General features: G+C 43.3%; 2 protein-coding genes and 1 non-coding gene across 4 annotated transcripts in view; 2 read left to right on the forward strand and 1 right to left on the reverse strand.

The window, feature by feature from the left end:
* Nucleotides 1-1,573: 1,573 nt before the first annotated feature.
* LOC121534179 (sodium/potassium-transporting ATPase subunit beta-233) lies at nt 1,574-22,653 on the forward strand. The gene is made up of 6 exons (XM_041840719.2): nt 1,574-1,861; nt 5,565-5,693; nt 14,910-15,065; nt 16,514-16,704; nt 18,541-18,624; nt 20,554-22,653. Exons 1-6 carry the CDS (start codon nt 1,768-1,770, stop codon nt 20,812-20,814), a joined length of 915 nt encoding a protein of 304 aa, XP_041696653.2. The 5' UTR covers nt 1,574-1,767; the 3' UTR covers nt 20,815-22,653.
* trnae-uuc lies at nt 4,547-4,618 on the forward strand. Its single transcript has one exon. It is a non-coding gene; the product is annotated as a tRNA-Glu (tRNA).
* The window catches only part of LOC121534180 (nucleoside diphosphate kinase 7-like), a 65,383-nt gene continuing 63,868 nt past the window's right edge, over nt 22,179-23,693 (reverse strand). For both annotated transcript variants that reach the window (XM_041840720.2, XM_041840721.2), the window contains exon 5: nt 22,179-22,766. In XM_041840720.2, coding sequence (XP_041696654.2) covers nt 22,685-22,766 — 82 coding nt within the window. In that variant the 3' untranslated portion in view covers nt 22,179-22,684. The remainder of the gene's footprint in view (nt 22,767-23,693) is intronic.

Here is a 23,693-nt window from a genome sequence, read left to right on the forward strand (position 1 = left end):
ACACCCGCTGCTGACAGGTGGATAAAATTGAGCACACAGCCATGGAATTTCCATAGACAGACATTGGTAGTAGAATGTGTAGCACTTTGTGACATCTGCTGATGTAAAAAGGGGCTTTATATATAAATACATTTGATTGATTGAATGGCCTTACTGAAGAGCTCAGTGACTTTCAACGTGGCACCCGTCATAGGATGCCAACAAGTCCGTTCGTCAAATTTCTGCCCTGCTAGAGCGGCTGTAAGTAGCTGTAACTGTAAGTGCTGTTATTGTGAAGTGGAAACGTCTAGGAGCAACAACGGCTCAGCCGCGAAGTGGTAGGCCACACATGCTCACAGAACGGGACCGCCGACTGCTGAAGCACGTAGCGCGTAGAAATCATCTGTCCTCGGTTGCAACACTCCCTACCGAGTTCCAAACTGCCTCTGGAGCTTAATGAAATGGGTTTCCATGGCCAAGCCTAAGATCACCACGCACACACTGGGAGACAAATTCACCTTTCAGCAGGACAATAATCTAAAACACAAGGCCAAATATACACTGGAGTTGGTTACCAAGGCGACATTGACTGTTTGTGAGGGGAGTAGTTACAGTTTTGACTTAAATCGGCTTGAAAATATTTGGCAAGACTTGAAAAGGGCTGAATAGCAATGAACAACCAACTTAACAGAGCTTGGAGAATTCTTTAAATAATGGGCAAATATTGTTCAATCCAGTTGTACCTAGAAAGACTCACAGCTATAATCGCTGCCAAAGGTGATTCTAACATGTATTGACTGAGGGGTGTGAATACTGTATTTCATTTTCAATACATTTGCTAACATTTCTAAACACATGTTTTCACTTTGTTATTTTTGAGTATTGTGTATAGATAGATGGGTGATATTTTTTTTTAAACAAATATTTAATCCATTTTGAATTAAGGCTGTAACACAACAACATTTTGAATAAGTCGAGGGGTATGAATACTTTCTGAAAGCACTATGTCAGCCCATTTCCCAGGATTTCTAAAGCCATTCCTGACCAGTGCTCTGACCAGGAGACACTCCATGGGGTGCCCAGAGAATTTCCTGACCAGGAGACACTGCATAGAGCCCAGAGTTTTTCCACAAAGCTATGCCACAGTTACTTAATTTAGCTAAATAAATAAGTTATTACCTTATTATATAAGACCTTACCGTTTTGAATCTTTCTCTCATATGTCGTGACCTGTTCAATAATAAGGGTAGGGGCTGCCATATCTTTATGAACAGCTTTGTTGAGAATTAACCCAAGAAAAAAGTACCAAAGTACAAAGTTAACTCCTGAAATAAAAGCACTTTTAACACGTGATGCCAAAATAGAACTCCAAGAATGATCATAGAATGCTGCGGTGCTTTTGACATCGACATAGAATCAGAATTGTATTGTAGTTTTAGAATTCTACCATTTGTGTACTCACGATTTCGTTTTGAACCGCCTGCCTACCGTATTTTCATGGGGCAGTGGGCATAGCGGTCGCCCCCCCTGCATACGATTCTTACGCAAAAGGATGACTGTTTGTGATTTGCCAGAGTTAGCCCTCCCCGCCTTCTCTTTGTAGGTAACTTATTACAAGAGTTTGCGGGCGGAGTCGGTTACGGTGAGAGATCAATTGTGTGGGGTACAATAGGGAGAGCCGGGTACGACGCTGTCCTTTACTATTCTGTACAGGGGACAGTTTGGGAATCTGGTACCTAAGCCCATTAGAGCACATTAATTGAAAAGGGAAATTAAAAAGCAAAAAATATGTCGGCAAATAAAGATGGAGACGGAGGATGGAAGAGCTTTCTGTGGAATTCGGAGAGGAAGGAATTTCTAGGACGCACGGGTGGCAGTTGGTGTAAGTACATAAATCCGTAATAAGCTACTTTTGGGGGGATATTAACTCGAGGATAAGAATGGTAAGAGCCTGTTGTTTCCAGAAGTCCGTGTATCCCTCTGAATATTGTCAAGGCACGGAGGGCTCCAGACTCGTTCCCCATTTCCTGATCGGCGAAATACAGCACCAGTTAGATTTGACTTGTAGCATGTGTCGTGACTTTCACTTTCAACGGAAAAGCACACGAAAAACACATTCAATTCATTAACTGTGAAATAGACTATAAACAACTCATCTGTAAAATAACCTTACTAACCTATCGATGGGATAATATTACAATAAACGTAACGAAAATCCGGACCGTCTAAAGGGCGTTTTCATATTTTCAAAGTTTTCGGGCCAGTGAACGTTAATTATGTCCCTATTCGTTATTAGACTAAACCGGATCGATCATGTATACATTAGTGAAAGCAAGAGGCTCTCTCTGTGTCATTTGCCAAAGAGGTCATTTTGAAGGACATAGCTAGCTAATTGACATTCTATGGTGGGATTCCGGAGTGTTGGATTGCAACTAACATGGGCTTGTCTTGCCAAAATGGCATACTTGTTTCTGGTGTCACATAGTTAGCCTAGATTGGATCAAATTTATAAAGTTGATAAATATGAATTGCTTTCTTTCTCTGAACAAAATAATGTGCCAAATGACAGAGGAACATCCATAATCTCGGTAATGAGCTGTTTAATCCCAATACTAAATGTTTCATAGGCATCCCAGTTCAAGGTTAGTCAAGGTGATCAGTCCTTTTAGCCTGAAACTGCTCTCATTGTTTTGAACCGAGAGAATCTAATGTAAATGTAGCCAACTATGAGCATTGATTTACCAATAAGCGATTTATCTTCTCTCCCGGGAGCTTGTAACGTCGTAACGCAGTGGCATCGAGGTTACACCGTTTGCTTTTCGCTCGGCATTGGAGCCGGAGACCTGTTGCGGTTGGTAGTTATCAACATTTGGTTTTATCTCTACATAGGAAGAGGAAGCTCACGACTCACATCCTCCGTCTCTACGGCCCGGTAGAAACCGTTTTTCTTTTAGCAGGCAGCTACTGCTAACAATTTGTTGCTTAGCTAATTCAATTCCTCGAGTTCACATAGGCTACCGTTTGGCGATTATTACAACTCTGTACCGGTACCCCCTGTATATAGCCTCGCTACTGTTATTTTACTGCTGCTCTTTAATTATTTTTTATTTTTTACTCATCTATTTTTTACTTAACACTTATTTTTCTTAAAACTGCATTGTTGGTTAAGGGCTTGTAATTTGCATTTCACGGTAAGGTCTACACCTGTTGTATTCAGCGCATGTGACGAATAACATTTGATTTGATTTCTCCCATATTTTTATTTTATTTTAGCACAAGTAGTTTCAGTAGTTATCTACACCTCTACATGGCTAAACAGTTATTAACTACTGAAAACATGACCTAGATTTTGAATTTAGTTCAACTAACACCAAACGACTGCAAAATGTAGTTGAATTACTAGTTGAACTACATGTAGTTCACTACTACCCAACACCGGTTGTTTTGACCCAAGGTTAATGGCAGAAGGGTTGATTTACTATAGGCCAGGGGGTCACCTTCACAAGCAGGGAGAGAAAGTAACTTCTCTGGCCACACCTTTCTCTGCTTGTCTGTCCGCCTAGCCACATGGCCCACACCTGTCTCTGCCTGCCTGCTTGTTTAGCCACGCCTGTCTCTGCCTGCAGGCTGTGGTGGTGGTGGTGGTGGTGGGGGAGGGGAGGTGTGAGTTTGGGGATGTTTGTGGGCTAAATGAGGCTGACAGAGGAAAGGGACTGGTGACCGTCGACAATGACCCCGACTGATCCATCCTGCTAGACTGGAAGTGTTGTTGCCTGTATGTATAGTTAGAGTAGAGAAGTGTAGTTAGAGTTAACTCCTGAGTGGCGCAGTGGTCTAAGGCGCTGCATCGCAGTGCTAACTGTGCCATTAGAGATCCTGGTTCAAATCCAGGCTCTGTCGTAGCCGGCCGCGACCGGGAGACCCATGGGGCGGCGCACAATTGGCCCAGCGTCGTCCAGGGTAAGGGAGGGAATGGCCGGCAGGGATGTAGCTCAGTTGATAGAGCATGGCGTTTGCAACGCCAGGGTTGTGGGTTTGTTTCCCACGGGGGGCCAGTATAAAAAAAATATGTATTCACTAACTGTAAGTCGCTCTGGATAAGAGCGTCTGCTAAATGACTAAAATGTAAATTTAGAGGAGAAGTGTAGAGTTAGAGGAGAGAAGTGGAGAGTTAGAGTAGAGAAGTGTAGCTTTAGAGTAGAGTAGAGAAGTGTAGAGGTAGAGTTTAGAGTTAGAGTAGAGAAGTGTAGAAGAAAAGACAAGTAGTGAAGTATGCTTTAGTAGTATATGTGTGGGGAAGTGTGCTTTAGTAGGGTAGTCAAGTCTGGTGCGGCACGTCGCCTAGCGGTTAAGATGGTTTGGGCAGTAACCGAAAGGTTTCTGGTTCGAATCTCTGAGCTGACTAGGTGAAAAATCTGTCAATGTGCCCTTGAGCAAGGAAGTTAACCCTAATTGCTCATGTAAGTCACTCTGGGTAAGAGTGTCTGCTAAATGACTAACATGTAAATAAAATGTAAATGGTCTAGTAGTGTAGTGTGTTCTGGTAGGGTAGTATGTTACACTAGCTTCCCATATGGTCTAGTGGTTAGGATACCTGGTTTTCACCCAGGTGGCCCGGGTTCAACTCCTGGTATGGGAACTCACATCTTGTGGTCCTCTGTAGCTCAATTGGTAGAGCATGGCGCTTGTAACGCAAGGGTAGTGGGTTCAATCCCCGGGACCACCCATACGTAGAAATATATGCACACATGACTGTAAGTTGCTTTGGATAAAAGTGTCTGCTAAATGGCATATTATTATATAGTAGGGTAGTGTATTCTAGTAGGGTATTCTAGTAGGGTAGGGTAGTGTATTCTAGTAGGGTAGGGTAGGGTATTCTAGTAGGGTAGGGTATTCTAGTAGGGTAGGGTAGTCTAATGAATGTGCTTCAACAGGTTCTGTTTCTGCCCTGGCATTAACAGCAGAGGAAGGATTAAATACACGGTGGAGGGTGCACTAAAGGTGACAGTCAGTTCAGAGAAAGTAAAACCGTAGAGAGGTTTAGTTCCAGGAAGATTAACGCTCTTATGTCTCATCTTACAGGGATTTAGACTGTTTTTTTGCAATTAAATAAATAAATAATTGAATTATTTCTCGTATTGGATCATAAGCATTTGTAATGACAGCATAAATTTTGTTTAGATAAGCAGACGTTTGGTTTGTTTTTTAGCCATTTGGAAAGTGATTTTGTTAGACATGTCCATTAGTTACTGAGCTGGGAGGCAAAGGAGGACACACTGAATTAGATTTAACAGATATCCCTCTAACCCTATAATAATGCAAAATCTATGGTTAAAGGACATAACATCAAACTTCCTTTTCTGTATTTTGTTGGTTATTTGAATTATAGCTAGCTAGCCCTGGTAGGATGAATCTATATGATGATGATGGGGAACGCTGGAGTATTATTGTCAGTCACCTCAAGGTCCACTTCACCCAGTCATAGAGATCTGCTAATAAACTATATGCATATCAGTACACCATCTACTACTAATATAAAGCATATGTCCATTTGTAATGAAACCCTTCTCTCTTTCTCTCCCCAGTTAAAATCTTGTTGTTCTACCTGATCTTCTATGGATGCTTGGCTGGGATTTTCATTGGGACCATCCAGGCCCTGCTGCTAACCCTTAGTAACTATAAACCCACCTACCAGGACAGAGTCGCCCCACCAGGTAAAGACTGCTCCACTCCCCTTATACTGCTTTACGCTGCTTTACGCTGCTTTACGTTACGTTATACTGCGTTATAATGCTTTATGTTGCTCTATACTGCTTTATACTGCCTTATGCTGCTTTATGTTACATTATACTGCTTTATACTGCTTTAAGTTACTTTATACTGCTCTATACTGCGTTACGCTGCTTTATACTGCTTTAGGCTGCTTTATACTGCTTTAGGCAATATCCTTTTGTCATTTTGTTAAGTGGGAATTCCATCAGAAGCTACTAAAGTGTCAAGGTATGAGGTGGCAGTGATTGAGGAATTAAATAAAAGTGGGTCTCCAGTCTCCAGATGTCCTCTTTTATTCTCTATTGTTCCTCAATCGGGGGGGAGGCCGATGACATCACGGATTCCCATCGGACCAACTCCTTGAAGTTTGCAGTTGTCTAAAAACACTATTTAGCTGAAAACATTTATTTATTTTTTTACCCTTTAGTATGTGTACTTTCATGTATTTATACATGGGATATCACTTTTCAACAGTACATGTAAAAAATAATCGCTGGAGGAAGTCTTTCAATCTTCAAGTCATAACACTGTTTGCTATATTGAGTTAGCTCAGTGGAACAGATTTAAACCAATTGTAATTAAAGGATTATAGCTGTGTAGTAAATGGGTTTTACAGAGAACATTTCTACTAGTGTACATAAATGGAACTAGAACAATGATTGAAACATATATGCCTAGCAAGTAGCTAAAGTTAATAATAATCATCTTGAAGGCCTAGATAACCTCATATCATTAAGAGCATATTTGAATAGGCTTTTATCAGGATCAACCATAATGCTTTGGGCTTCAGTTAAGGGCTTCTATCATGTTGTTATTTTGGCTCGGTCGGTGAAGCATTGTGGCTACTGGGCCGCTTTATGTGGTTGACTGTTTATTTCCAAGGTTTCTGTCAAAACCTGCTCTTGAACGCCTCCTCCTCCCCACTGAAGGTCCCTCTGACCTCCGACAGCTTCAGACATTTTGTCCTTCACTCTTCCTCCTCCCCTCTTCCTCCTCCACTCTTCCTCCTCCCTGCCTGCCTGTCTGTCAGCTTCCCTCCGCAGGCTTCAGCTCTGGGAAACACAGCACTTCACTATTTTTACTGGGACTCAACTGCCTGTCTGTTCATGAATACATCTTTGGGAATTAATTTTAACATCGTGTGCAGGGCGGCTCATATGAGCCTGGAAATGGCAGTGGTGTTTTATTTTATTTCATAAGGTGGAGTCAGAGAATCAACCCTGTAAGCGTGTTTGGAGAAACCCTTTCTGTAATCTTTTGAAGGCACGTTTAAAGAGACGCAACAGTGCAGCCTGTTGTATTATAAGTTACAGCTGCTGTTGCTTCCTTAATATGACTGGGAGTACATTTTTAATATCTCTCTCTCTCTCGCTTTCTCTCTCTCTCTCTCTCAGCCCTGCCTCCTGAGCCAAGGCCCATTTGCACAGCACACACTGTTGCCCAGGTGGTATTTTTAGCAGCCATTTTAAAGACTGGCACCATCACATGGGCCTGTTTGCCCTGTTGGCCATTTAGTTGTGGAGTGTCATGAGCTGAAGTGAGTTTCCATTGGTGGCCAGATAAAGGAAGGAGAAAGTCCCACCTCTCATTCTGAGGCTAAAAGTTTCCATTGTGACTGAAGAGCACGTGAGGCTGACGGGTGGGGGGAGGGGCAGGGAGACTTTCACGAGCCGGGGCTGGAAGTAAAACAGCTATATTGAACATTTGACTCCCCATAACATGTGCTAGGAAAAATATTTTGAGTAGCATTAAGCTTTAAGACGTGAACGGTTGGTTTTCATTGAGATCTTATGCAATAGACACTGGATGAGGATTCATATTTGGATGTTGAAGAAAGAGCGTGGCGTTTCCTCTCTCGTCTCCTCCTCCCCTCTCTCTCTCTGTCTCTCTCTCTCTCTCTGTCTCTCTCTCTCTGCTCTCTCTCTCTCTCTCTCTCTCTCTCTCTCTGTCTGTCTGTCTGTCTCTCTCTCTCTCTCTCTCTCTCTCTCTCTCTGGCTGTGTTTTTGTTCTACCGTAAGTTATTTTTAGTGCTACATTGACATTGATTACTGCATTGTTGGGTTTGGGTTTGCAAGAAAGGCATTTCACTGTACTTGCGCACGTGACTTTAAAACTTGAAACTTGCCACACCTAGCTGGGACCCTGTGTGTGCACCAGGGCTGTATGTCTGTGGAAAGTTACTGCCACGGTTTACCCAGAACCCAGCTGAAGAGCGCTATTATCATTTTATGAACCCTAACCCTAACAAAAATGCATTAATGGGTAACCATCATTTATAGCAAAACATCTTTTTTTTTTTTTATTTTTTTTTTATTTAGTGTCAAAGAAAGTCACTTAATTCAGGATTATATATGCCTATGTTGGTATATATACAGATATTTTTTGGGTGTTGGTAGATATATTTTATATATATTATATATGTTGAAAAAAATAAAAGGAACCCACTTTCATTTTCCAGATTATACCCCCCCCCCCCATTCATTTAGTTGGACTGTGAAGCTAAAACGTTTAATTTGGCTCTATACTCCAGCATTTTGGATTTGAGATCAAATGTTTTATATGAAGCGACACTGCAGGATGCCACCTTTTTATTTTCATATGAATCTGTTTCATCATTTAGAAATGAAAGCACTTTATGTATCTGGTCCCCCCAGGTTAAGGCCATTGCACCAATAACCGAAAGGTCGCAGGTTTGAATCCCAGAGCTGGCAAGGTAGAAAAATCTGCTGTTCTGCCCTTGAGCAAGGTAGTTAACAACAACTGCTCACCGGACGCCGATGACGTGGATTAAAGCAGCCCCCCGCACCTCTCTGATTCGGAGGGGTTGGGTAACTGACTAGGTATCCCCTTACCACTTATAGTGTATAACATATAGTCCAAAGTTAAATATTGGTCCTATATTCCTGGCAGGCAATGGCTTTATCAAGCACAAGAGAAGCATTAATTGTGTACATATCTACCTCAAATACCTCATAACTCTGCACATTGATCTGGTATTGGTACTCCCTGTATATAGCTCCACATTGATCTGGTACTGGTACTTCCTGTATATAGCTCCACATTGATCTGGTACTGGTACTCCCTGTATATACCTCCACATTGATCTGGTACTGGTACTCCCTGTATATAGCTCCACATTGATCTGGTACTGGTACTTCCTGTATATAGCTCCACATTGATCTGGTACTGGTACTCCCTGTATATAGCTCCACATTGATCTGGTACTGGTACTCCCTGTATATAGCTCCACATTGATCTGGTACTGGTACTCCCTGTATATAGCTCCACATTGATCTGGTACTGGTACTTCCTGTATATAGCTCCACATTCATCTGGTACTGGTACTCCCTGTATATAGCTCCACATTGATCTGGTACTGGTACTTCCTGTATATAGCTCCACATTGATCTGGTACTGGTACTCCCTGTATATAGCTCCACATTGATCTGGTACTGGTACTCCCTGTATATAGCTCCACATTGATCTGGTACTGGTACTTCCTGTATATAGCTCCACATTGATCTGGTACTGGTACTTCCTGTATAGAGCTCCACATTGATCTGGTACTTCCTGTATATAGCTCCACATTGATCTGGTACTGGTACTTCCTGTATATAGCTCCACATTGATCTGGTACTGGTACTCCCTGTATATAGCTCCACATTGATCTGGTACTGATACTCCCTGTATATAGCTCCACATTGATCTGGTACTTCCTGTATATAGCTCCACATTGATCTGGTACTTCCTGTATATAGCTCCACATTGATCTGGTACTGGTACTCCCTGTATATAGCTCCACATTGATCTGGTACTCCCTGTATATAGCTCCACATTGATCTGGTACTGGTACTTCCTGTATATAGCTCCACATTGATCTGGTACTGGTACTCCCTGTATATAGCTCCACATTGATCTGGTACTGGTACTCCTGTATATAGCTCCACATTGATCTGGTATTGGTACTCCCTGTATATAGCTCCACATTGATCTGGTACTGGTACTCCCTGTATATAGCTCCACATTGATCTGGTACTGGTACTCCCTGTATATAGCTCCACATTGATCTGGTACTGGTACTCCCTGTATATAGCTCCACATTGATCTGGTACTGGTACTCCCTGTATATAGCTCCACATTGATCTGGTACTGGTACTCCCTGTATATAGCTCCATTCTTGTTTATTTTAATTTATTCCTGTTTTGTTACTATTTTTACTCTGCGTCGTTGGGAAGGGCTCGTAAGCAAAGCATTTCACAGGAAAGTCTAACCAGTTATATTCTGCGCATTTCACAGGAAAGTCTAACCAGTTGTATTCTGCGCATTTCACAGGAAAGTCTAACCAGTTGTATTCTGCGCATTTCACAGTGAAGTCTAACCAGTTGTATTCTGCGCATTTCACACTAAAGTCTAACCAGTTGTATTCTGCGCATGTCACAAATAACAATTTGATCTGATTTGATTACAAAGTTGTTGAATGCATGTGCAGTTTGTTTTGGTTGTGTTTCAGATCATTTTGTGGCCAATAGAAATTAATGTTAAAATAATGTTTAGTGTCATTTTGGAGTCATTTTTTAAAATTGTAAATAAGAATAGAATATGTTTCTGAACACTTCTACATTCATGTGGATGCTACCATGGTTACAGATAATCATAAATGAATCGTGAATAATGATGAGTGAGAATGTTACAGAGGCATAAATATCATACCCCCCCCTCCCCTGTTATTGGTAATGGTGAGAGCATGTTTTGGTGGCATGATATCTGTAACCAGGTTTCCATCCAATCTTTGTATGCGAGTAAAGTACATGTCGGATATAAAATGTCAAAATGTTTTTTCTATCTTCCAAATGTCGACAAAACAAATATGCTAGACAAGGTGGGATATTTCTGTGTCGGTAAAATTTATTTTGCTTGAAATGCCGGTGGAAACGCTTTTATGCGCAAATTTCAATATAATAACCATCATATCCGAAATATACTTGGAGTCACGCAATGACATGTGGCCCCTCCCACTAGGACTCAGGAAAGCATCAGTTTATTAGGCTACATATTAAATAAGTTATGAAGAACTTCACAGGGTGGCGAAAGTGCACGGTGATGAGCTTGATGCTCATTTTCAATAAATATCGAGGGTCTTATTCTGGTGACATGATGTTCGATGCTTGGCTGCCGTTTGACAAATAAAAATAATCTCTCTTTTGTCCATAATAATCTCATCATGTAGGCTGTACCCGCACCGTATCTGCCAGCGGTTGGCTACAGCGCAGTAGGCTGACCCTAACCCCGCACCGTATCTGCCAGCGGTTGGCTACAGCGCAGTAGGCTAACCCTAACCCCACACCGTATCTGCCAGCGGTTGGCTACAGCGCAGTAGGCTAACCCTAACCCCGCACCGTATCTGCCAGCGGTTGGCTACAGCGCAGTAGGCTAACCCTAACCCCACACCGTATCTGCCAGCGGTTGGCTACAGCGCAGTAGGCTAACCCTAACCCCACACCGTATCTGCCAGCGGTTGGCTACAGCGCAGTAGGCTAACCCTAACCCCACACCGTATCTGCCAGCGGTTGGCTACAGCGCAGTAGGCTAACCCTAACCCCACACCGTATCTGCCAGCGGTTGGCTACAGCGCAGTAGGCTAACCCTAACCCCACACCGTATCTGCCAGCGGTTGGCTACAGCGCATGTGCCTATACCAGAGAGGGCACATTCGCTATATAAAAATAAAAAAAACGGTGACATAAAGTGCTTTTATTTCTAAACGGTAAAACAGATATGTATGAAAATACCCTAAAATAAAAGGTGACATTTTGTGCTGTCGTTTCAGATTTTTAAAAATGTGATCTCAAATCCAAAATGCTGGCGTAAGAGCCAAATTAAAGGTTTTAGCTTCACTGTCAAAATAAATACATAGTGGAGTGTATGACCCTATTTAATACCGTCTCAACCTGGCAGTACTTCCTCTATGACCCTATTTAATACCGTCTCCACCTGGCAGTACTTCCTCTATAACCCTATTTAAAACCCTCTCAACCTGGCAGTACTTCCTATTTAAAACCCTCTCGACCTGGCAGTACTTCCTCTACAACCCTATTTAAAACCCTCTCAACCTGGCAGTACTTCCTATTTAAAACCCTCTCGACCTGGCAGTAATTCCTCTATAACCCTATTTAAAACCCTCTCAACCTGGCAGTACTTCCTGTATAACCCTAATTACAACCCTCTCAACCTGGCAGTACTTCCTATTTAAAACACTCTCGACCTGGCAGTACTTCCTCTATAACCCTATTTAAAACCCTCTCAACCTGGCAGTACTTCCTCTATGACCCTATTTAATACCCTTTCGACCTGGCAGTACTTCCTCTATAACCCTATTTAATACCGTCTCCACCTGGCAGTACTTCCTCTATAACCCTATTTAAAACCCTCTCCACCTGGCAGTACTTCCTCTATGACCCTATTTAATACCCTCTCGACCCGGCAGTACTTCCTCTATGACCCTATTTAATACCCTCTCGACCCGGCAGTACTTCCTCTATGACCCTATTTAAAACCCTCTCGACCCGGCAGTACTTCCTCTATGACCCTATTTAATACCGTCTCCACCTGGCAGTACTTCCTCTATAACCCTATTTAAAACCCTCTCCACCTGGCAGTACTTCCTCTATGACCCTATTTAAAACCCTCTCAACCTGGCAGTACTTCCTCTATGACCCTATTTAATACCCTCTCGACCTGGCAGTACTTCCTCTATAACCCTATTTAAAACCCTCTCAACCTGGCAGTACTTCCTCTATAACCCTAATTAAAACCCTCTCAACCTGGCAGTACTTCCTATTTAAAACCCTCTCGACCTGGCAGTACTTCCTCTATAACCCTATTTAAAACCCTCTCAACCTGGCAGTACTTCCTCTATGACCCTATTTAATACCCTTTCGACCTGACAGTACTTCCTCTATAACCCTATTTAATACAGTCTCCACCTGGCAGTACTTCCTCTATAACCCTATTTAATACCGTCTCCACCTGGCAGTACTTCCTCTATAACCCTATTTAATACCGTCTCCACCTGGCAGTACTTCCTCTATGACCCTATTTAATACCCTCTCGACCCGGCAGTACTTCCTCTATGACCCTATTTAAAACCCTCTCGACCCGGCAGTACTTCCTCTATGACCCTATTTAATACCGTCTCCACCTGGCAGTACTTCCTCTATAACCCTATTTAAAACCCTCTCCACCTGGCAGTACTTCCTCTATGACCCTATTTAAAACCCTCTCAACCTGGCAGTACTTCCTCTATGACCCTATTTAATACCCTCTCGACCTGGCAGTACTTCCTCTATAACCCTATTTAAAACCCTCTCGACCTGGCAGTACTTCCTCTATGACCCTATTTAATACCCTCTCGACCCGGCAGTACTTCCTCTATAACCCTATTTAAAACCCTCTCAACCTGGCAGTACTTCCTCAATGACTCTATTTAATACCGTCTCCACCTGGCAGTACTTCCTCTATGACCCTATTTAAAACCCTCTCGACCCGGCAGTACTTCCTCAATGACTCTATTTAATACCGTCTCCACCTGGCAGTACTTCCTCTATGACCCTATTTAAAACCCTCTCGACCCGGCAGTACTTCCTCTATGACCCTATTTAATACCGTCTCCACCTGGCAGTACTTCCTCTATAACCCTATTTAAAACCCTCTCCACCTGGCAGTACTTCCTCTATGACCCTATTTAAAACCCTCTCAACCTGGCAGTACTTCCTCTATGACCCTATTTAATACCCTCTCGACCTGGCAGTACTTCCTCTATAACCCTATTTAAAACCCTCTCAACCTGGCAGTACTTCCTCTATAACCCTAATTAAAACCCTCTCAACCTGGCAGTACTTCCTATTTAAAACCCTCTCGACCTGGCAGTACTTCCTCTATAACCCTATTTAAAACCCTCTCAACCTGGCAGTACTTCCTCTATGACCCTATTTAATACCCTTTCGACCTGACAGTACTTCCTCTATAACCCTATTTAATACAGTCTCCACCTGGCAGTACTTCCTCTATAACCCTATTTAATACCGTCTCCACCTGGCAGTACTTCCTCTATAACCCTATTTAATACCGTCTCCACCTGGCAGTACTTCCTCTATGACCCTATTTAATACCCTCTCGACCCGGCAGTACTTCCTCTATGACCCTATTTAAAACCCTCTCGACCCGGCAGTACTTCCTCTATGACCCTATTTAATACCGTCTCCACCTGGCAGTACTTCCTCTATAACCCTATTTAAAACCCTCTCCACCTGGCAGTACTTCCTCTATGACCCTATTTAAAACCCTCTCAACCTGGCAGTACTTCCTCTATGACCCTATTTAATACCCTCTCGACCTGGCAGTACTTCCTCTATAACCCTATTTAAAACCCTCTCGACCTGGCAGTACTTCCTCTATGACCCTATTTAATACCCTCTCGACCCGGCAGTACTTCCTCTATAACCCTATTTAAAACCCTCTCAACCTGGCAGTACTTCCTCAATGACTCTATTTAATACCGTCTCCACCTGGCAGTACTTCCTCTATGACCCTATTTAAAACCCTCTCGACCCGGCAGTACTTCCTCTATAACCCTATTTAATACCCTCTCGACCCGGCAGTACTTCCTCTATGACCCTATTTAAAACCCTCTCGACCCGGCAGTACTTCCTCTATGACCCTATTTAATACCCTCTCGACCCGGCAGTACTTCCTCTATGACCCTATTTAATACCCTCTCGACCCGGCAGTACTTCCTCTATGACCCTATTTAAAACCCTCTCGACCTGGCAGTACTTCCTCTATGACCCTATTTAATACCCTCTCGACCCGGCAGTACTTCCTCTATGACCCTATTTAATACCCTCTCGACCCGGCAGTACTTCCTCTATGACCCTATTTAAAACCCTCTCGACCCGGCAGTACTTCCTCTATGACCCTATTTAATACCCTCTCGACCCGGCAGTACTTCCTCTATGACCCTATTTAAAACCCTCTCGACCTGGCAGTACTTCCTCTATGACCCTATTTAAAACCCTCTCGACCCGGCAGTACTTCCTCTATGACCCTATTTAATACCCTCTCTGTCATCCATACTAACCCAGTGTGCTGTCTTCCTACAGGTCTGTCACACACCCCACGCTCTGAAAAGTTTGAGATCTCTTACGATATCAACAATGTGGAGACGTATCTGAAGTACACCAAGAGCATCAAGGAGTTCCTGGAGATGTACAATGAGGAGAAGCAGAGTGACCAGATGAAGTACGAAAACTGTGGAGGCAAGTACAGACTAGTAGAAACTAGTAGACACTAGTACAGACTAGTACAGACTAGTAGAAACTAGTAGACACTAGTATAGACTAGTACAGACTAGTAGAAACTAGTATACACTAGTATAGACTAGTAGAAACTAGTAGACACTAGTACATCCTGGTTCGAATCCAGGCTCTGTCGCGACCGGGAGACTCATGGGTGGCGCTCAATTTGTCCAGGGTAGGGGAGGGAATGGCCGGCAGGGTTGTAGCTCAGTTGATATGGCATTTGCAACGCCAGGGTTGTGGGTTCACTTCCCACGGGGGGCCAGTATAAAAAAAATTATGTATTCACTAACTGTAAGTCGCTCTGGATAAGAGCGTCTGCTAAATGACTAAAATGTATAGACTAGTAGACACTATCAGTACCTGCACTGTGTCCCAAATACCACCCTATTCCCTTTATAGTGCACTACTTAGGACTAGGGCACTAAATAGGGAATAGGGTGCCATTTGGGATGCAGATCTGGAATAGTAGTGAATGGGTATGTATGGCTTGGGAATGTCAATATGCCACGCAATATAATGTCTGATTTTATAATTGGGTGATTGATTGAATTTATGTTGGGTGTTTAATATTGTAAAAGGTTAATTGTTGAGGCGGCAGGTAGCCTAGTGGTTAACAGTGTTGTGCCAGTAACCGAAAGGTTGCAGGTTCTAATCCCCGAGCCGACTAGGTGGAAAATCTGTCGCTGTGCCCTTGAGCAAGGCACTTAACCCTAATTGCTCATGTAAGTCGCTCTGGATAAGAGTGTCTGCTAAATGACTAAAATGTTAAACATTATTGTTTAACTTCTGGTACATCGACGTGGGGTTATTTTAAAACCAACTGAAACTGGTGTTGTCGTGTAGGTTACTTTATGAAGACGCAGACTACTGACTGTTTAATATAAAAGAACGAAAGGCTTTTACAGAACACACATGCTGGCTTAAACATTCCTAGGCTTCCGCCTGCCAGCCACCGTGCTCAACTCTGACCTCATACGTCACTGCCCAACATTAACATTACACTACATTTTACGTAGACACTCTTATCCAGAGCGACTTACAGTTAGTGAGTGCATACATTATTTTATTTTTTCATACTGGCCCCCCGTGGGAATCGAACCCACAACCCTGGCGTTGCAAACGCCATGCTCTACCAACTGAGCTACATCCCTGCCAGCCATTCCACCCTACCCTGGACCAATTGTGCGCCACCCCATGGGTCCCTCGGTCGCGACAGAGCCTGGATTTGAACCAGGAAGTCTAGTGGCAGAGCTAGCACTGCGATGCAGTGCCTTAGACCACTGCGCCACTCGGGAGACTACAGGCGGAGTAAGGTACCCTGTTGGGGTTTAGCTATGCTGTGTCCGGTGTCCTGTATATTGTCTGCTCAGGTGACTGATTTAATAGGTGTCTCTCTGTGCTTGTAGAATTACCTGCTACGTACCTGAACCGTGGCGAGCTGGAGAGCGACGTTGGAGTGAGGAAGGCCTGCAGGTTCCACCGGACCTGGCTGGGACCCTGCTCTGGTCTGGATGGTCAGGATGAAACCTTCGGCTTCAAGGACGGGAAACCCTGCCTGATCGCCAAGCTCAACAGGATCGTCAACTTCAGACCAAGGGTACGCACACCTGCCCCACGCTAAACCAGTTTATAGCATTGATTAACTAAACTCAAAATATTTATTTTATTTTAGGTTTGTTAAACTCCCTGTGCTACACGCAATTCAGCTTTTAGCTGCCATGTATACTGAACTGAAACTAAACCATCCTGTGATCTTATGGTATCTTATGTGTCAGAACACAGACCCTCCAGACCTGAAACATAGCCTATATTCAAGATCCTCCAAACCTGAAACATAGCCTATATTCAAGATCCTCCAAACCTGAAACATAGCCTATATTCAAGACTCTCCAGACCTGAAACATAGCCTATATTCAAGACTCTCTCAACTTGAAACGTAGCCTATATTCAAGACTCTCCAGACCTGAAACATAGCCTATATTCAAGACTCTCCAGACCTGAAACATAACCTATATTCAAGACGCTCCAGACCTGAAACATAGCCTATATTCAAGACTCTCCAGACCTGAAACATAGCCTATATTCAAGACCCCCCAGACCTGAAACATAGCCTATATTCAAGACCCCCCAGACCTGAAACATAGCCTATATTCAAGACTCTCCAGACCTGAAACATAGCCTATATTCAAGACCCTCCAGACCTGAAACATAGCCTATATTCAAGACTCTCCAGACCTGAAACATAGCCTATATTCAAGACCCCCCAGACCTGAAACATAGCCTATATTCAAGACTCTCCAGACCTGAAACATAGCCTATATTCAAGACTCTCCAGACCTGAAACATAGCCTATATTCAAGACTCTCCAGACCTGAAACATAGCCTATATTCAAGACTCTCCAGACCTGAAACATAGCCTATATTCAAGACCCCCCAGACCTGAAACATAGCCTATATTCAAGACTCTCCAGACCTGAAACATAGCCTATATTCAAGACTCTCCAGACCTGAAACATAGCCTATATTCAAGACTCTCCAGACCTGAAACATAGCCTATATTCAAGACTCTCCAGACCTGAAACATAGCCTATATTCAAGACTCTCCAGACCTGAAACATAGCCTATATTCAAGACCCCCCAGACCTGAAACATAGCCTATATTCAAGACTCTCCAGACCTGAAACATAGCCTATATTCAAGACTCTCCAGACCTGAAACATAGCCTATATTCAAGACTCTCCAGACCTGAAACATAGCCTATATTCAAGACTCTCCAGACCCGAAACATAGCCTATATTCAAGACTCTCCAGACCTGAAACATAGCCTTTATTCAAGACCCCCCAGACCTGAGAGCTAGTGTGAATATATTAAAGTGAAGGACCAGTTTCTCCATGATTCTACTTCCTCTAGTTCTGTCTGTGTGGTGATAGATGTTACCACTGAGGGACACTTTACAGAAACAGTTTCAGGATGAAAAAGTGATAATGACAACAAGGTGATAATGCGTATTGGTCTGTCTGGATTAGGTTAAGGTGATAATGCTTATTGGTCTGTCTGGGTTAGGTTAAGGTGATAATGCGTTTTGGTCTGTCGGTTAGGTTAAGGTGATAATGCTTATTGGTCTGTCTGGGTTAGGTTAAGGTGATAATGCATATTGGTCTGTCTGGGTTAGGTTAAGGTGATAATGCTTATTGGTCTGTCTGGGTTAGGTTAAGGTGATAATGCGTTTTGGTCTGTCGGTTAGGTTAAGGTGATAATGCTTATTGGTCTGTCTGGGTTAGGTTAAGGTGATAATGCGTATTGGTCTGTCTGGATTAGGTTAAGGTGATAATGCTTATTGGTCTGTCTGGGTTAGGTTAAGGGGATAATGCTTATTGGTCTGCCTGGGTCAGGTTAAGGTGATAATGCATATTGGTCTGGGTTTTGTTTCAGCCTCCAACCAACAATGCCTCCGTCCCTGAAGCCGGCCAGATCAGAGTCCAGCCCAACGTAATCCCCATCCACTGTCAGAACAAGGTACGCCTCACATGGCACTGGGAAGCATATCGCGAACATATAGACTGCATCCAAAAATTGCACCCTATTCCCTATATAGTGCACTACTTTTGACCAGGGTCAATAGGGTTCTGGTCTAAAGTAGTGCACTATGTAGGGAATAGGGTGCCATTTCTGATGCAACCATAACATGAACCTGTAGTTACAGTGAGGGAAAAAAGTATTTGGTCCCCTGCTGATTTTGTATGTTTGCCCACTGACAAAGAAATGATCAGTCTATAATTTTTATGGTAAGTTTATTTGAACAGTGAGAGACAGAATAACAACAAAAAAATCCAGAAAAACACATGCCAAAATGTTATAAATTGATTTGCATTTTTATGAGGGAAATAAGTATTTGACCCCCTCTCAATCAGAAAGAGTTCTGGCTCCCAGATGTCTTTTATACAGGTAACGAGCTGAGATTAGGAGCACACTCTTAAAGGGAGTGCTCCTAATCTCAGTTTGTTACCTGTATAAAAGACACCTGTCCACAGAAGCAATCAATCAATCAGATTCCAAACTCTCCACCATGGCCAAGACCAAAGAGCTCTCCAGGGATGTCAGGGACAAGATTGTAGACCTACACAAGGCTGGAATGGGCTACAAGACTATCGCCAAGCAGCTTGGTGAGAAGGTGACAACAGTTGGTGCGATTATTCGCAAATGGAAGAAACACAAAAGAACTGTCAATCTCCCTCGGTCTGGGGCTCCATGCAAGATCTCACCTCGTGGAGTTGCAATGATCATGAGAACGGTGAGGAATCAGCCCAGAACTACACGGGAGGATCTTGTCAATGATCTCAAGGCAGCTGGGACCATAGTCACCAAGAAAACAATTGGTAACACACTACGCTGTGAAGAACTGAAATCCTGCAGCGCCCGCAAGGTCCCCCTGCTCAAGAAAGCACATATACATGCCCATCTGAAGTTTGCCAATGAACATCTGAATGATTCAGAGGAGAACTGGGTGAAAGTGTTGTGGTCAGATGAGACCAAAATTGAGCTCTTTGGCATCAACTCAACTCGCCGTGTTTGGAGGAGGAGGAATGCTGCCTATGACCACAAGAACACCATCCCCTCCGTCAAACATGGAGGTGGAAACATTATGCTTTGGGGGTGTTTTCTGCTAAGGGGACAGGACAACTTCACTGCATCAAAGGGACGATGGACGGGGCCATGTACCGTCAAATCTTGGGTGAGAACCTCCTTCCCTCAGCCAGGGCATTGAAAATGGGTCGTGGATGGGTATTCCAGCATGACAATGACCCAAAACACACGGCCAAGGCAACAAAGGAGTGGCTCAAGAAGAAGCACATTAAGGTCCTGGAGTGGCCTAGCCAGTCTCCAGAAAGTCTGTGGAGGGAGCTGAAGGTTTGAGTTGCCAAACGTCAGCCTCAAAACCTTAATGACTTGGAGAAGATCTGCAAAGAGGAGTGGAACAAAATCCCTCCTGAGATGTGTGCAAACCTGGTGGCCAACTACAAGAAACGTCTGACCTCTGTGATTGCCAACAAGGGTTTTGCCACCAAGTACTAAGTCATGTTTTGCAGAGGGGGTTAAATACTTATTTCCCTCATTAAAATGCAAATCAATTTATACAATTTTTGACATGCGTTTTTCTGGATTTTTTTGTTGTTATTCTGTCTCTCACTGTTCAAAATAAACCTACCATTAAAATTATAGACTGATCATGTCTTTGTCAGTGGGCAAACGTACAAAATCAGCAGGGGATCAAATACTTTTTTCGCCCTCACTGTATCTCACAAGCAAGCTGTCAGGGGATAAATGCTGTACTTGGTCTCTGTGTGTGGTTTATAGATGGACGTTTTGACCTTAGGAAAAAGATCCAACACTGTTCTGTTATGGCAGCCTACTAACTGTGATGTCATCCTGTCATTCTCTCTACAGAGAGAGGAGGACGCTAGCATGATTGGTGAGATCAAGTACTATGGCATGGGCATGGGGTTCCCCCTCCAGTACTACCCCTACTACGGCAAGCTGCTGCACCCCCAGTACCTGCAGCCCCTGGTGGCCATCCAGTTCACCAACCTCACCTTCAACCAGGAGCTGCGTCTCGAGTGCAAAGTATACGGAGCCAACATCGACTACAGCGAGAAAGATCGCTACCAAGGACGCTTTGACGTTAAGTTCACTATCACCAATTTATGACCTCAGCTATGAAAAAATAGCACTTTTCTCTGCCCCCCCTATTTCAAAACAAGTTGATTTGGAGAAATAAAGGAGAAGAAGAAGAAAGAAAAAAAAGAGTTCAATTGAAACACGACTAGTCTTGGAACAAACTTTCATAATATACGGGACCTACACTTAATCTGTGTGCTTTAAACTGGCTTTTCTGCATCATGTCTAGGGTTAAAATGTACATTACACTGGCTTTTCTGCATCATGTCTAGGGTTAGAATGTACATTACACTGGCTTTTCTGCATCATGTCTAGGGTTAGAATGTACATTACACTGGCTTTTCTGCATCATGTCTAGGGTTAGAATGTACATTACAGGAAGAGTAGCAATAGCAAAATATTTATTCTACTGTAAATGAGAATAGTCCTTGAGCCATGGGGACATGTTCATCTATTACTGTAAATAGCAATTCCACTACTGAGATGTAGCGAGCGGTGTTTCAGTGTGTCCCCTAAGTATTCTGCCTAATGTGGTTTTCTAGATATTTTTGGAATGTCCAGTGCAGTAGCGGCATAGCGGTCCTTTCCAAGCCATGTTTGTAATTTCCGTTGTCTTATGTCAGTAAGCTTTAGTGGTCCAAGGTGTGCGTATTTAAGTGTTGTGTTTCTGTGTTGTGTGTTTTTTGTGTTAATGTGAGCGTGTTAATGTACTCTTACTAACTGAAAATACTGGCATGGTATGCTCTGATCTCTCTCTAGGTCTGATCTCTCTCTAGGTCTGTGTGTGTGACTGATCTCTCTCTAGGACTGAGTGATCGCTCTCTAGGTCTGATCTCTCTCTAGGTCCGTGTGTGAGTGATCTCTCTCTCTAGGTCTGATCTCTCTCTAGGTCTGTGTGAGTGATCGCTCTCTAGGTCTGATCTCTCTCTAGGTCTGTGTGTGAGTGATCTCTCTCTCTAGGTCTGATCTCTCTCTAGGTCTGTGTGTGAGTGATCTCGCTCTCTAGGTCTGATCTCTCTCTAGGTCCGTGTGTGAGTGATCTCTCTCTCTAGGTCTGATCTCTCTCTAGGTCCGTGTGTGAGTGATCTCTCTCTCTAGGTCTGATCTCTCTCTAGGTCCGTGTGTGAGTGATCTCTCTCTCTAGGTCTGATCTCTCTCTAGGTCCGTGTGTGAGTGATCTCTCTCTCTAGGTCTGATCTCTCTCTAGGTCCGTGTGTGAGTGATCTCTCTCTCTAGGTCCGTGTGTGAGTGATCTCTCTCTCTAGGTCTGATCTCTCTCTAGGTCTGTGTGAGTGATCTCTCTCTAGGAATGTCAGTAAATGGCTGCACACCCTGGAATGCTTTCCCTTCATGTATTTTTCAGTTGATTGTGAGAATATTTCTTCTACATTTCAATCACCTTTAATATGGGACAGAGGGTTTAATGACATTTCTGTTTGATGCTTCTCGTCCTCCTCTCTCTGTAGTCTAGAGCTAGCTGTGCTCTGTGTCCAGCGGCAGGCAGGGGAGACTAGCTGCCTTCCTCCTTCATGGAAACACTGACAGCAACTCAGTGCTTTTAAAACAAACTATTTTGATTTTTTTTGCTGGAGACGTCACATGTGGTGTAACTTTCTAATGAATGTTTTAGCCATTTTCATGGTGGAAGAATTTTATATTTATGCAAGTTGTAAAAAAATAAATACAGGAAAAGGTCTAATGTATGAATCCAATGCCAAAGTCGCTGGTCAAAGGTTAGAATATCAGAAGCAATGCAGTACCCCATGTAATAGGATGTTTTGTTGGTGTAAAAGTGATTAAATGTTGAACATCCAAACACATTTTATTGAATCAAGGTAAGACCTAAAGACAAATAAATTGAGAAATGTATCCTGCAGTCAAATGTATTTTATTTACATACTCATAGAAATGGAATGTGCATATTAGTATTTGTGGTGTAAAAAAAGACTTCATCCATCCAAAATCTGGAAGAAATATTGGACCTGTTGAAAGGGAAAATTAACAATGATTAACTATTAACGATCTCTCAAAAATGCTTCTGAAATCCTAGTTTATATTTAATGTAGCTAAACTATTTAATTGATAAATAGATAGGCTACATAATATTACATTGATAGATCGATAGGAGTTAAGACAGGGCTGTTACAGAGGGAGTTAAGACAGGGCTGTTACAGAGGGAGTTAGACAGGGCTGTTACAGAGGGAGTTAGACAGGGCTGTTACAGAGGGAGTTAGACAGGGCTGTTACAGAGAAGAGTTAGACAGGTTTGTTACAGAGGGAGTTAAGACAGGGCTGTTACAGAGGGAGTTAGACAGGGCTGTTACAGAGGGAGTTAAGACAGGGCTGTTACAGAGGGAGTTAGACAGGGCTGTTACAGAGGGAGTTAAGACAGGGCTGTTACAGAGGGAGTTAGACAGGGCTGTTACAGAGGGAGTTAGACAGGGCTGTTACAGAGGGAGTTAGACAGGGCTGTTACAGAGGGAGTTAGACAGGGCTGTTACAGAGGGGAGTTAGACAGGGCTGTTACAGAGGGAGTTAGACAGGGCTGTTACAGAGGGAGTTAGACAGGGCTGTTACAGAGGGAGTTAGACAGGGCTGTTACAGAGGGAGTTAGACAGGGCTGTTACAGAGGGAGTTAGACAGGGCTGTTACAGAGGGAGTTAAGACAGGGCTGTTACAGAGGGAGTTAGACAGGGCTGTTACAGAGGGAGTTAAGACAGGGCTGTTACAGAGGGAGTTAGACAGGGCTGTTACAGAGAGCAGAGCAGTGTGGACTGTTTCCAGTCCAGTGTAGTGGTCCAATCTGCTCCGTGCTGGGCCACAGTGGTTGGTCTGGGCCCTGGAATGTATTAGGCAGCTCAGCTCAGCCAGTCACCAGGCTAATAATTAACAAGGAGCCATTTGTCCAC

Source organism: Coregonus clupeaformis, unplaced genomic scaffold (genome assembly GCF_020615455.1).
Source record: "Coregonus clupeaformis isolate EN_2021a unplaced genomic scaffold, ASM2061545v1 scaf0008, whole genome shotgun sequence".
Lineage (NCBI taxonomy): Eukaryota > Metazoa > Chordata > Actinopteri > Salmoniformes > Salmonidae > Coregonus > Coregonus clupeaformis.

Bases quoted from the DNA above. Each gene is read 5' to 3' on its own strand.
- LOC121534179 (XM_041840719.2), top strand. From the start codon at position 1,768: ATGTCGGCAAATAAAGATGGAGACGGAGGATGGAAGAGCTTTCTGTGG. The intron at 5,694-14,909 runs GTAAAGACTGCT...GTCTTCCTACAG, and splicing joins GGACAGAGTCGCCCCACCAG to GTCTGTCACACACCCCACGC. The intron at 16,705-18,540 runs GTACGCACACCT...GTTTTGTTTCAG, and splicing joins TCGTCAACTTCAGACCAAGG to CCTCCAACCAACAATGCCTC.